The sequence below is a fragment of the Oncorhynchus nerka genome, linkage group LG16 (genome assembly GCF_034236695.1).
Source record: "Oncorhynchus nerka isolate Pitt River linkage group LG16, Oner_Uvic_2.0, whole genome shotgun sequence".
NCBI classification, from domain to species: Eukaryota; Metazoa; Chordata; class Actinopteri; order Salmoniformes; family Salmonidae; genus Oncorhynchus; species Oncorhynchus nerka.
The window spans coordinates 6,571,601-6,587,036 of record NC_088411.1 but is presented as its reverse complement, the minus strand read 5'-3'; the positions used below and the strand labels follow the sequence as shown (position 1 = coordinate 6,587,036).

Genomic DNA, 15,436 nt, shown 5'->3' with positions numbered 1-15,436 from the left:
CAAAATGAAGCTTTTGCCATGAGACTTCAACTTGATTGGAGTCCACCTGAGGTAAATTCAATTGACTGGACATGATTTGAAAAGGCACACACACCTGTCTATAAAGTTCCAACAGGTGATAGTGCATGTTAGAGAAAAAAACAAGATCAAATTAATTGTCTGTAGAGTTTCGAGACAGGATTGTGTCGAGGCACAGATTTGGGGAAGCGTACCAAAAAACCTCTGCAGCATTGAAGGTCCCCAAGAACACAGTGGCCTCCATTGTTCTTAAATGGAAGAAGTTTGGAACCACCAAAACTCTTTCTAGAGCTGGCCAACTGGCAAAACTGAGCAATCGGGGGAGAAGGTCCTTGGTCAGGGAGGTGACCAAGAACCCGATGATCACTCTGACAGAGTTCCTCTGTGGAGATGGGAGAACCTTCCAGCAGGACAACCATCTCTGCAGCACTCCACCAAATCAGGCCTTTATGGTAGAGTGGTTATGACCTCAGACTGGGGCGAAGGTTCACCTTCCAACAGGACAACGACCCTAAGCACACAGCCAAGACAACGCAGGAGTGGCTTCGGGAAGAGTCTCTGAATTTCCTTTAGTGGCCCAGCCAGAGCTCAAACTTAAATCCAATCGAGCGTCTCTGGAGAGACCTGAAGATAGCTGTGCAGCAACGCTCCCCATCCAACCTGAACAAGCTTGAGAGGATCTGCAGAGAAGAATGGGGAAACTCCCCAAATACAGGTGTGCCAAGCTTGTAGCATCATACACAAGAAGACTTGAGTCTGTAATCGCTGCCAAAGATGCTTCAACAAAGTACTGAGTAAAGGGTCTTAATACTTATACAAATGCAATATTTCAGTTTTTTATTTTTAATACATTTGCAAAAAAATCCAAACCTGTTTTTGCTTTGTCATAATTGGGTATTGTATGTAGATTGATGAGTTAACAATGTAATCCATTTTAGAATAAGGCTGAAACTGTCAGGTATGAAGGTACCTGATGAACCCTGATGCAGACTACTTCGAACAATAGTTTAATATTCCGACAGGGGCAGGTAATAGACAGGTCAAGCAGGGTTCATTTAACCAGAGGTGGGGTAGCGGTACCGGGTGGCAGGCAGGGTCAAGGGCACGGACAGGCAGAGTGGTCAGGCAGGTGGGCTCGGAGTCAGGACAGGCAAGGGTCAAAACCAGGCGGGTGAGAAAAGAGAGACTGGAAAAGCAGGAGCTGAAACACGAAACACTGGTTGACTTGAAAAGACAAGACGAACTGGCAACAGACAAACAGAGAACACAGGTCTAAATACACAGGGGATAATGTGGAAGATGGGCGACACCTGGAGGGGGTAGAGACAATCACGAAGACAGGTGAAACAGATCAGGGTGACAGAAACGTAACAAAATGGGTCTGAATACTTTCTGAATGCGCTGTACATGTATATTCTATTTTGGGTGAAATTTGATTCCAGACTATATAATTTAAAAGCATTATTTAAATGTGTATTTCCAAAGTGATCCTCTCTGTGAAACATCTGAACATACAGTACATAAAACATATTGTACGTAAATGAAACATTTGTTATAGCACAAGTACAAGGAGCAGTTTGAAAAGACCAAGGGGCATATGATTGGACTGAAGGGACTGGAGAACGACATGAACATGTCTCACTCTGTGAATGCCAGCAAACTGCAGAGTGACGTGAGTACCAGCTCAACATGAGCAATGGGTTTGTATCAGAGTAATATGGGTGTATAGGGTGTAGTATGAAAGGGAGTGATTGGAGTGTAGATTAATACACTTCATACAGTAAGGCAGTGTTTCTCAACCAATTCCTGGTGGAAACCCCCAGGGGTGTGTTCTAGTCCACCAACAATCCATCTGATTAAACTATTTCCGATCATTTGATTAATTGAATCAGGTGTGTTTCTGTTAGAGAAAAAATGTGCACACCCTGATGCTCAACCACCAATGGATTGAAAAAGACTGCAAAACGTTAAATGTTGAGGGTATTGAAATGGTGTAGTGTAAGTGATGTATGGGGACATGCACTGTTAGAGGACACGGTGTAATTGAATTGTATTCTCTGTCTCTCTCTAATTTTGCAGATCAAGTATAAGCAGGACTCTGTGAATAAGCGCTCTCAGTACCACCTTTCTATGGACATGTTGGAGATGGCCCATGCTAAAAAGGCCCAGACCTTGGCCAGTGAGCAGGACTACCGGCTTACACTCCACCAGTACACTACTCAACCCGATGACATGAAGGTGCAGGCCGCTAAGAGAGCCTACCAACTACAGAGCGAGGTAACAACCCCTCACCAGGGGTCTATTCACTAGGAACCAAATGGTTGAAACTGGGAGGGACCTACATTTGTCCAATAAGAAACTCTTGTTTTCATTGAAAAACGTTATCCTATGGTTTTCTACAGTGTGCACCAATGAATACACCCAGCTAACCAGTAACTTTTTCCCACTGTAGCTGCCATTTGCTCAGTTATTCATATATTGATATAGAATTAAAATGTAAAAAACGTTGCTGTTGTCAGAATGTTTCTAGAACAATAAGACAGTCAAATAAAAGCCCAAGCTTTGTTCAGGGAACCTTCTCTCGTAGTGTTTAGACGTTATAAGAGGGGTTCTGTTTCTAGACTGGTCATTGAATGTCTCTGGATAGAGGAGCGTTATTCCCTACACTTTCAAAGAACATTTAAAAGCACATTGAAAACACTTTTGTGTATTGTGTTTGTTAGATAGCAGTGTGCTACTTTGCATATTGAACCAATCATTTTGTTTGCATGTGGCCCTCAGAAAGTGTACCGCTCTGACCTGAACTACCTGCGTGGTGTAGCCTGGATCAGCACCGGGGCCCTCCAGATGGAGGGCTTCAAAAGGGCCACAGACCTTATTAGTGAGGTGAGTCAAACTCCACTCTTCTATAACTCTGTCCTTAGCTACCACCCAGGGGAGACTTGGGCCAGAATTAAATCAAAGCAGAGTAATCGACAAGCGCATTGTACTTGACTCCGCAGCGCTTACCATGAGTGCGATCTTGCCTTTAAAAGGTGCATTGTCAGTACCATGTAGGCAACTGCTCTAGTCCTCCGACCGTCTTTCAAATGAGAGGCTAAACTGAGGTCCTGACTCTTTGTGGTCACTAAAGATACCATTGGACTTATTAAGTATAGTATGTTAACCATAGAAATATAATGTTGAAATGTATGCAGTGCACACATGACTGAAAGTTGATTTGGATAAAAGTGTCTGCTAAATGGGATATATTATTATATGTTAAATTGTTTCAACATCACAGTCTCTGGACTTTTCCGGCTGGCGATAAGGCAGTGCTCCTGTCAAATGCATGTTAGTTGGCAATTTTGGCATGTAACAACTGGCACTCTGGAATTTCCCACCCCTTGCACCATGTTCAGCAATTTACCTGTCTAGCATCAGCTCACTTTCGCTGAGGGAGAGGGGTAGCAATATTTGAGGTGTGTCCTTAAAAACAAGTGACAGTTTCATACAGAGCAAATGGGGAGAATTAAGACCCACAAAAAGCACGTCCTAGAGGTAACACAGTTGGTAATGGCATGGATTTTTAGAGTGGAAACGCAGCCTATCCAGCCATGATGAACAGTGCCCATATGCTCATGGAACAAGATATGTTATTTTTGTGCTGGTGAACCTTGTATTTAGAAACTTTTTTCCCCCATTTCGTTACATTTGATTAATAACCAAGCATAGCCTCCCCTCTCCTCAATGAAGGCTGTTGATGTTATCTTTCCCAATGCATTCGCCAAGGAGCCAAGTTCATGATGCTGTTGACCTTAACAATGGCCCCAGGACCATTGGAAGCAAAATAGCCCCATAACATCAAAGATCCATCACCATATTTTACAGGAGGTGTGGGGTTATTTTCTGCTTATGCGTTCTCATTTCAATGCCAAATCCACCACTAGTGTGTGTAGCCAAAGAGCTCTATTTTCATGTCATCTGACCAAGGCATCGGTTCCAATCTGCCGTGTAGCAAACTCCAGGTGTTTACATTTGTTGGATGACATGAAAATAGAGCTCTTTGGCCATGCACACCAGTGGTGGTTTTGGTGTTGAAATGAAAATGCATGAGCAGAAAAGAACCCCATCTCTACTGTGGATACTTGATGTGATGGGGTTATTATCGACTGGTCCTGGGGCTTTAAGGTCAACGGCATCATGGACTTTACCCAGTACCAGGACATTTTAGCCATAAACTTGGTGGCTTCTGCGGCAGGGTGAGTTTCTTAGGAACAAGTCTCTGAAAGTCCTTGAGTGGCCCCGATTAGAGCCCGAATTTGATCCCACTTAAACATCTCTGGAGAGACCTGAAAATAGCTGTGCAGCGACACTTCCCAATACAGGCGTGCCAAGCTTGTAACATCATACCCAAGAAGACTTGAGGCTGTAATCGCTGCAACAGGTGCTTCAAAAAAGTACTGCGTAAAGGGTCTGAATACTTATGTAAATGTTATATTTCAGTTTTTTTTTGTTATAAATTTGCAATTTCTATAAACCTGTTTTTGCTTCTCCATTATGGGGTATTGTGTTAAGATTGATGAGAGAATTAAATATATATATTTTAGAATAAGGCTGTAACTTAAAAAAATGTGAAAAAAGTAAAGGGGCCTGAGAACTTTTCGATTGTACTGTATATGGATAGGGCTAAATTGAAATGTTTCCTACAGAAGAAATATGAACACCATGTGCAAAAGCATGGTAGCAATTGAAAGCGAACCGTTTGGAGATGATAGGGAAATGATTAGACCAAAGTTGAATCGTGTCTGGTGATTTTATATTTACTGTACTTTCACTGCATTTGTTGATAATGAAATCTGAATACTCTGGATATATTTAGTAACATGATAAGAATATTATTTGAAAATGTGGGGCAGGTGCAACATATGACAAAACATTTACAATGTTTTGAGTGAGTAACTTGTCTTCCAGTGGCCGCAAACCTCTCTGAAGTGTGCGGGTTCCTAAGTAATTTCAATGCACTTCTATGACTGTAAGAAGAGGCTTGAACTGTAAGGTGCTTTTCAATTATTTAAAAAAAAATCTCTCCTAGTGCCGTTCAGGAACTAGAGCACACGTGTAGTTGTTTGGTTTCGGAACACAACACTGGATCTCCACCATCACACAATTACTGTTGTTGTTTACGCAATCCAACACAGCCCATTATATATCGCAATCTTGGTCAGGTCGGCATAATTTAAAAGCTTGTTCTATAGCCAATATGACTAGCAAAATGATAAAATACAATCCTACAGTGTTAGGCTTTGACAAGGCAATTCAGAGAAACAGATTGTAATTTTGGTGCACATACAAAGGAGTCATGAGTGCATTCAGGTGCGTGTCCTGCGGCAACATTTATTCACAATAGACAAACAGGCTCATTCTGTTCAGAACAACCCAGGGTATGACGCCATGTCATCTTGTGACTGTACATCAAACATCGTGATCATAAACGTTGCCACGGTATATGACATGAGTTTTATGATATGGAGATGTGAAGTGCACATTTGGACTCATTGGTGGTTGACTTGCTTTATGCAGTATTTGTATTCATTATGGATCCCCATTACTCTTCCTGAGGTCCAGCAAAATTAAGGCAGTTTATACAATTTTAAAAACATAACAAATTTACAGATTCCACAACACACTGTGTGCCCTCAGGCCCCTACTCCTCCACTAGCACATATCTACAGTACAAAATCCATATGTACGTGTGTGTATAGTACATATGTTACAGTGTGTGTGTGTGTATGCATGTGTCTGTGCCAATGTTTGTGTTGCTTCACAGTCCCCGCTGTTCCATAAGGTGTATTTTTATAAATGTAATTTTATTGCTTGCGTCAGTTACTTGATGTGGAATAGAGTTCCATGTAGTCATGGCTCTATGTAGTGCTGTGTGCCTCCCATAATCTGTTCTGGACTTAGGGACTGTGGAGAGACCTCTTGTGGCATGTCTTGTGGGGTATGCATGGGTGTCTGAGCTGTACGGCAGTAATTCAAACTGACAGCTCGGTGCATTCAACATGTTAATACCTTCTCTCATAAATACAAGCAGTGATGAAGTCAATCTCTCCTCCACTTTCAGCCAGGATAGATTGACATGCATATTATTAATATTAGCTCTCTGTGTACATCCAAGGGCCAGCCGTGCTGCCTTGTGCTGAGCTAATTGCAATTTTCCTAAGTCCTTTTTTGTGCCACCTGACCACACAACTGAACAGTAGTCCAGGTGAGACAAAACTAGAGCCTGTAGGACCTGCCTTGTTGATCGTGTGGTTAAGAAGCAGAGCTTTATTATGGACAGACTTCTCCCAATCTTAGCTACTGTTGTATCAATATGTTTTGACCATGACAGTTTACAATCCAGGGTTACTCCAAGCAGTTTAGTCACCTCAACTTGCTCAATGTCCACATTATTTATTACAAGATTTAGTTTATGTTTTAGGGTTTAGTGAATGATTTGTCCCAAATACAATGCTTTTAGTTTTAGAAATATTTAGGACTAATTTATTCCTTGTCACCCACTCTGAAATGAGTTGCAGCTCTTTAAGTGTTGCAGTCATTTCAGTCGCTGTAGTAGCTGACATCTATAGTGTTGAGTCATCTGCGTACATAGACACACTGGCTTTACTGAATGTCGTTAGTAAAGATTGAAAAAGTAAGGGGCCTAGACAGCTGCCCTGGGTAATTCCTGATTCTACCTGGATTATGAAGGAGAGGCTTCCATTAAAGAACACACTCTGTGTTCTGTTAGAACACAATATAGCATGGGGTGTAAAGCCATAAAACACATGTTTTTCCTGCAGCAGACTGTGATCAATAACGTCAAAAGCCGAACCGAAATCTAACAAGACAGCCCCCACATTTAATTCATCAATTTCTCTTCATTTGTGTAAGTGCTAAGCTTGTTGAGTGTCCTTCCCTATAAGCATGCTGAATGTTTGTCAAATTGTTTACTGTAAAATAGCATTGTATCTGGTCAAACACAATTTTTTTCTATAAGTTTACTAAGGGGTTGTTCAGGCATTTGAGCCGGTAAAGGTTGCTTTATTATTCTTAGGTAGCGGAATGACTAGCTTCCCTCCAGACCTGATGGCACACACTCTCTAGTAGGCTTAAATTGAAGATGTGAAAAATAGGAGTGGCAATATCATCCGCTATTATCCTGAGTAATGTTCCATCCATGCTGTCAGACCTCGGTGGCTTGTGATTGTTGATAGACAACAATAATTTGTTCGTGTCTTTCATACTAAATTTTACTATAATTCTTTACTTCATTTATCTTTGTTTCATAGTGTAGTTTCTTCTTTTTATTCAGTTTAGTCACATGATTTATCAATTTGCTATACATTTGTCAATCAGTTGTGCAGCCAGACTTATTTGCCATTCCTTTTGCCTCATCCCTCTCAACCATACCATTTTTCAATTCCTCATCAACCCAAGGGGATTTAACCGTTTTTACAGTCATTTTCTTAGTGGGTGCGTACTTATTAGTAACTAGAATAAGCAATTTCATAAATGTGTCAAATGCAGCGTCTGGTTGCTCCTCATTACATTTACATTTAAGTCATTTAGCAGACGCTCTTATCCAGAGCGACTTACAAATTGGTGCGTTCACCTTAAGACATCCAGTGGAACAGCCACTTTACAATAGTGCATCTAAATCTTTTAAGGGGGGTGAGAAGGATTACTTTATCCTATCCTAGGTATTCCTGAAAGAGGTGGGGTTTCAGGTGTCTCCGGAAGGTGGTGATTGACTCCGCTGTCCTGGCGTCATGAGGGAGTTTGTTCCACCATTGGGGGGCCAAAGCAGCGAACAGTTTTGACTGGGCTGAGCGGGAACTGTACTTCCTCAGTGGTAGGGAGGCGAGCAGGCCAGAGGTGGATGAACGCAGTGCCCTTGTTTGGGTGTAGGGCCTGATCAGAGCCTGGAGGTACTGAGGTGCCGTTCCCCTCACAGCTCCGTAGGCAAGCACCATGGTCTTGTAGCGGATGCGAGCTTCAACTGGAAGCCAGTGGAGAGAGCGGAGGAGCGGGGTGACGTGAGAGAACTTGGGAAGGTTGAACACCAGACGGGCTGCGGCGTTCTGGATGAGTTGTAGGGGTTTAATGGCACAGGCAGGGAGCCCAGCCAACAGCGAGTTGCAGTAATCCAGACGGGAGATGACAAGTGCCTGGATTAGGACACCACAGACCAGCAAATATTATTTACATCCTCAACATATGAATCACTACAAAACTTATTGTATGACCTCTTATACACTATATTAGGCCCAGCCTTTGGAACTTTGGTTTTCCTAGATATGGCTACTATACTGTGATCACTACAACCTATGGATCTGGATACTGCTTTCAAGATGATTTCTGCAGCATTAGTGAAGATGTGATCAATACATGTTGATGATGCCATTCCTGTGCTGTTTGTAAATACCCTGGTAGGTTGACTGACAACCTGATCCAGGTTACAGGTACTGGTTACAGTTTGAAGTTTTTTCCTGAGTGGGCAGCTCGATGAAAGACAGTTAATATTTATATCATCCAGAAAATATACCTCTGTTTATACCACATACAAATACATTATCAAGCATTTCACACATGTTATCCAGACACTGACTGTTAGCACTTGGTGGTTTATTGCAGCTTCCCACCAGAATGGGCTTTAGGTGAGGCAGATTAACCTGTAGCCATATTACTTCAACAGTATTTAATCTTTACAGGAATGTGGTTCTGAATATAAACAGCAACATCTCTACCATTGGCATTTCTAGCTCGATTCCTCTGAGCGCACACGATGATTATAGTTAGCGGTATTTATTATAATCATCAATGTCTCATCTTTCAAAGTATATTGAGTACTCTTACAGCATTTCCCTCACTCAGACAACAAAAACTGTGCAAAAGTTGCCCAATTCGCAGGAGGGAAACTTCTTGGTGTTTGCGGTGCTCATGTTCAGAACGGCTGTCAGTCAGAACCCATACAACAAAGTGAAGTGCAGAGCCAGAGCCCTGACATCATTTATAGCATGTTACTGGCCAGGCACTGCATTCCAATTTAGGTGCTAATCAGTGCCCAAATCTGTCATTTTCAACCTTTTACGAGTGCAAAAGGCTACACATGCTGTGTTGTGTGCTCATTCCTTTATCATTGATATGTTCTAGGCTATTTTAAGACCGTAACGAGCATCAGGTACTGCTAGAAGGTCCATATTTTTGTGAGACATTACACTAGTCACACAAAACATGAATAAACTATTTACTTATCCATTATACATGCTTTATTGCAAGGTGTTATTATATAGTGCTACCTAATATACTGGTATGAAAATGTTAACCTCTTCATTCTTTCCTCTCCAACAGAAAAACTACCGTCAGCAGCCCTACTCCTTCAAGCACACATCTGTCGCAGACTCACCAGACATTGTCCATGCCAAACTCAGCAATAAGCTTACCAACGAGGTGAGATGTGCCACTTATCGTTACACCGAGGTGACATATCTTCACATAGTCCTGAACAGACATTCAAAATATCAATTTTTGTAACATTTTCTTCTCATCAGCGCCTGTACAAGATGAAAGGGGAGAATGACAGGCATAACTACACAATGACATTGGAGAGACCAGAGATAACACAGGCTAAGATCAACGCGGCTAACTTCAGCGAGGTATTTCTGTCTTAGCCTAAGTCCGAGATACAATTCATTGTATTAGCCCTTGTTTATACGTGGTTCCAACGTGTACTTTTGTCCTGATCTTGTCCATGTTCTGATTGTGCCCACATTTTTAATCAGGTGTAGATGATTAAAACACGCAGCCTGACCACTTAGCGGAAGAAGACCCAATTTGCACCTTGCATTAAAATAATTTGCATAACAAGAATGTTAATGCCAGGTCTAAATGTAAACAATGCACATAATGTTTGGCATGTAAGCAGATTTGCCTGGGGACCTCCGGAGGTGGACGAGCTCACTTTGTGTTCTGAGCTCAGCTCAGTGTAAATGCAATCAGGCCAGCCTGACAACATTCAGTGGGCAACATCTTGATGCATCATCAGTGCATCAAGAGAGCAAAGGCAGAGCGGACTATTGGACATGAACCTTAAATATTTCAATCTGGATGATATATTTTTTAAGAGGATCAATGCCATTGGAGAATTAACATCTCAACTAAAATGTGGCTGTTTTCGGGCGATGTTGTTACATTATATCATTGTTTCTTCCTCAGAGCACACATTATGAGTATAGTTAGTCTATCAATTTATCATCACCATTCAATGTGATTGCACTCTTGTGCTCTCTTTCCTTTCAAACTCCCCGCCAGTTCTTTGGTCTGTGGTATTTTAGGCCTATATGCAGCAAACAAGAGCAAGCTTGCATCAAAAAATGTAATACATTTTAGAATAAGGCTGTAAGGTAATAAAATGTAGAAAAAGTCAAGGGATCTGAATACTTTCCGAATGCACTGTACTTGGGGTACCAGTACTGAATCAATGTGGAGGGGTACCAGGTAATTGAGGTAGATATGTACTTAAACAGTAGTTAGGGATAAAATGTCTAGGCAACAGGATTGATGATAAACAGTAGCAGCAGTATATGTGATGCAGTCTGAGTTAAATAGTTACACTACTAACTATTTAGCAGTCTTATGGCTTGGGGTTAGAAGCTGTTTAGAGTCCTGTTGGTTACAGACTTGGTATCTGTAGTGCTTGGTACGCAGTAGCACAGATATCAGCCTATGACTTAGGGGGCTGTCTTTGTCTTTGACAACTTGTAAGGCCTGGTCTAGAGGTCCTGGATGGCAGGGAGCTCAGCCCCAGTGATATACTGGGCCGTATACACTACATTTTAGTCATTTAGCAGCCGCGCTTATGTAGAGTGACCTGGTGCTGCAAGTGCCATGCTTGAAAAACTGAGCTACACAGCACTACCATATGTAGTTCTTTGCGGTTGGATGCCAAGCAGTTGCCATACCAAGTGGTGATGCAGCCAGACGAGATGCTCTCAATGGTGCATCTGTAGAACCTTTTGAGGATCTGTCGAATATTTTCAGCCTCCTGAGGGGGAAGAGGCATTGTCGTGCCTTTTTCATGACTGTGCTGGTGTGTGTGGACCATGATAATTCCTTTGCAAGCGGAAGCTCTCAACCCGCTCCACTACAGCCTCGTCTATGTGGATGGGGGCGTGCTCTGCACTCCTTTTCCACGATCAGCTCCTTTGTCTTGCTGACGTTGAGAGTAGAGTTTGTTGTCCTGGCACCACACTGCCAGGTCACTGACCTCCCTATAGGCTGTCTCATTGTCGTCAGTGATCAGGCCAACCACCATCGTCTTGTCAACAAACTTAATGATGGTGTTGTAGTCATGCGCGACCATGTAGTCATGTGTGAACAGAGAGTACATAATGGGAATAAGCACACACCCTTGAGGGGTCCCAGTGTTGAGGGTCAGCATAGCGGATCTGTTGTTGTCTACCCTCACCACCTGGGGGCAGCCCGTCAGGAAGTCCAGGATCCAATTGCAGAGGGAGTTGTTCAGTTCCAGGGTCCTGTGCTTAGTGATGAGCTTGGAGGGCACTATGGTGTTGGACACTGAGCTATAGTTGGTGTTGATGACCAGCCTTTCAAGGCATTTAAAGGCTACAGCTGTGAGTGCTACAGGGCGGTAGTCATTTAGACACGTTACCTTGGCATTCTTGGGCACAGGGATTATGGTGGTCTGCTTGAAACATGTAGGTCAGGGCTGCCCAACCCTCTTCCTGGAGATCTACCGTCCTGTGGGTTTTCAGTCCAACCCTAATTTAACACAACTGATTCTGCTAATTAGCTGCCTGTCAACAAGACCTTAACTATCTGAACCAGATATGCTAAATTAGTTGGCCTAAGTCTTAGCTAGAGTGTTTGTTAAAAAGGTTTTGCAGCAATTGTTATTTTGTATTGAACCTTTATTTACACAAGGAAGTCCCGTTGAGACCACGTCTCTTTTGCAAGGGAGCCCTGCTTCACAAAAAAATGCTGCCAGAAATACAAAGTAACTAGTGATACAATTACAACAATAAATGCGGGATCATGGGAAATCCCAAAATACAAATATAATGATTAAAGACACGTACATTAGTCTTTACCAGAACCATTTACCAGAACCCTAAAATGATTGAAAGGCACTAGTTCATGTAAATAAAAAGGAATTTCAAGAGTTAGCCATTCCTGTGAGCAAGTAAGGTATTCCATACTTCTGTAGGAGGAGCGATGTAAGGTAAAATGGTTGTTTCTGCATGAAAGCTTTGTAAGTGAATAGAAGGCAATGTTGCGTTCTCTGTGTTGCCAGTGACGGCCAGCCCACATTCTGATACAGATCACAGTGATGTGTGCAAAATTGGTCACTCGTAGCAGAGTGCACTATGATAAACAACATCCAGTGGTTTTTAAAGTAGTGGCAGCTGGGTTCATATAGATATTGTTGCCATAGTCAAGAGCTGACGGGAAAGTTGACTCAATACTTTTTTTCCTGCTATCAAGGTACAGTATATTTATGTAGAAGAAGCCCAGGTTAATTATCAGTTTCTTTGTTAGCTTATGTTTTTGAAATGTGTTTTAAATTACAACTTGTCATCACTCCAAATGCCAAGGTATATACATTAGGGGACTTGCTCAATTTGTGTTCTATTTAACGTGCAAATATGTAAGTCTGTATAGTCAAAATGGTTCTCTAGAGAATATTATATAGGCCTACTTTTTTAAAATCTGCATGCAGTACCAGTTTAAGGTCAAGAAGAGTTTTTTGTACGACATTAAAAGCCATCTGCAGATCAGCTATAGCCTGGTTCACAGAGGAGGCAGAAGTGTACAGCCCAGTGTCATCAGCATAAAAGTGTAGCTTAGTTATTTACTATGGAACCAATATAATTTAAATACTGTGTGAATAGTACTGGCCCTAACATAGACCCTTAAGGAACTCCCTTTGTGACTTTGAGGAATTGCGAGATGACATAGTCAGCAATTGAGAGCTATCCATTAGGTCGTTTTTTTTAACCAAGCACATTCATTTCTATCAAGTCCGCCAGTGGACCGTTTTGTAATAACAATGAATGATCCATAGTGTCGAAAGCTTTTAAAAGGTTTATAAACAAGGTAGTGTAATGCTGTTTTTTTAATCAAGAGAGCATACAATAACGTTGACAACAAGGGATGCAGCTGAGATGGTACTATGTCCTTGTCTCAATCCAGATTGATATGTACTGTATTTAGGATACAGTTTCTGTTAAAGAAGGAGCGACTTTGAGAGTTTATCAATAACTCTAGTGCTTTAGCCAAACACAAAAGTGTTGATATCGGGCAGATGTGAAGAGGAAAAACATGCACTGTTTTCCATTCTTTAGGAATAATCCCGGAAAGAAATATTACTAGGAAAATATGGGCTATGGGTTTGACAATAAGAGGGACTGTCACAACGAGATGACCAGGATCTAACTGGTCTGCCTCTGCACTTAACATCTATAGTAAGCAAAGAATCAAGCACGTCCTTGTCTGTAAACTGATTAAAGGAAAACAAGGGATCCCTAGTGTCTGTTGAGCTCCACACTGTCTACAGTCTGCGTAGAAACATAAGGTAGAGCTACATTCTCAAATATTGAGAGTAAAAAGCATCACATATTTCTATTTTGATGGGCCCAGGGGCCAGTGATGGGGCCAGAAACTGACATGATTTGGGCAGCGAGATGTAATCGTTTTCCAAAATGTAGATACCATCAGAAAGAGAGTCTAGATAGTAAGTTGATTTTGACAAACAGCCCAGGTGTAATGACGCACCTTATGATGGGATCTCCAATGAACAATTGTAACATTAGATGATAAATGATATGAATAACTGATCCAGTCTACGTTAAGGCTTATGAAGGCTCTGGCAAACCAGGGCCTGGACTTACTGATGGTTTGTTTTCCTCTTCAGACCAAGTACAGGGAGTCATGGCACACTCTAAGGGCTCAGGGCTACAAACTGACCATGCAGGACATCCCCTTCCAGGCTGCCAAAACCTCGATGGATTTAGCCAGCGATGTGAGTAATACTCCGTTTATGAATGCACTCTTTGAAAGTACAGTAGTTGTAATAGCCATTTTTAAATATTAGAAAATGTGCTAGAATTGTGTAAGAAATATAAAGAATATTACCTGGAGAAATAAATATGTTTTGAACCCATTTTATTCAGGTTATTGTACCACCTGCTGGCCATTCCTGTTACTAACACCTAGAACCAGTTTATATATGGCAATATGGCACCATTTCCATGTCTTTCATTTCATATCTCTCCTTATCCTTTGGCTGTTTTTGTTGTATCATTTTGTATCTTTTTGAGTTTGCGTTTTATCATCATTATTATCTTGGATTTTGTTCTAATAACCTGGAAACAATCAATGCCTTCATTACTCAAAATTTGAAACTGAGTTCATAACTGAACTTAGTGAGTAATAAATATGTTAATAATTGCAATCGAGAAATGTACAGTTGTTTTATTGGAAGATGAGTTGTAACCCTTACCTGTATTTTGGTGTCTAATAGACATGGCGAATTAGAACATTAGAACAGAAGCCATAACAACGGTAGAATGTGGTTCCAAATCTCAGCTGTTGAAAACTACAATTTTGTCTAAAAGAAATGTGAGAATGTCTAGCTGCTTTTCTTAGTGGAGATCAATTTTATAAATTGCCTGGCTTGGTTGATGAGTTAGTGGATTGCGCAGTCAGATGGAACAGAGTAAATAGGCATATTAACATCATAGCTTTAGCCAGTGGTAACTTGTGGAATAGACACCGGCTGGAAGGCAGTTTTAACCAAATCAGCATTCAGGATTAGACCCACCCGTTGTATAATAGACACCAAAATAGATGTAGGGTTCCAACTCATTTCCAATTAATGCAAATCTTCCAATAAAACAACTTGAGATTTCTTGATTGTAATTATTCCCAGGTACAGTTAGTTGTTCCAAGGTTTGAGTAATGAACGCATGGATTATTTCCAGGTTATTTGAACAGATTCCAGGATGATAATGATGGCAAAAAGGAAACTCAGAAACTGCACAAAATTGTCCAACAAAAACAGTAAATGAAAGGACAAGACACAAAATAAAAGGAACCTTAGCTGGGAACCTTAGCCACTACAGTAGTACCTATTTGCATGCAAGATACACTGAGTATACAAAACATTAAGAACACCTGCTCTTCCCATGACATAGACTGACCAGGTGAAAGCTACGATCCCTTATTGATGTCACTTATTAAATCCACTTCAATCAGTGTAGATGAAGGGGAGGAGACAGGTTAAAGAAGCTTTTTAAGCTTTGATACAATAGAGACATGGATTGTGTATGTGTGCCATTCAGAGGGTGAATGGGCAAGACATAAGATTTAA

The 15,436-nt window shown here is 41.4% G+C and overlaps 1 protein-coding gene across 3 annotated transcripts in view; it reads left to right on the top strand.

The window, feature by feature from the left end:
- nrap (nebulin-related anchoring protein) overlaps positions 1-15,436 on the top strand; it is a 105,680-nt gene that overhangs the window by 66,773 nt on the left and 23,471 nt on the right. For all 3 annotated transcript variants that reach the window (XM_065002373.1, XM_065002372.1, XM_065002371.1), the window contains 6 exons: positions 1,577-1,690; positions 2,098-2,295; positions 2,800-2,904; positions 9,397-9,495; positions 9,597-9,701; positions 13,979-14,086. In XM_065002373.1, the coding sequence (XP_064858445.1) occupies positions 1,577-1,690; positions 2,098-2,295; positions 2,800-2,904; positions 9,397-9,495; positions 9,597-9,701; positions 13,979-14,086 (729 nt within the window). The remainder of the gene's footprint in view (positions 1-1,576; positions 1,691-2,097; positions 2,296-2,799; positions 2,905-9,396; positions 9,496-9,596; positions 9,702-13,978; positions 14,087-15,436) is intronic.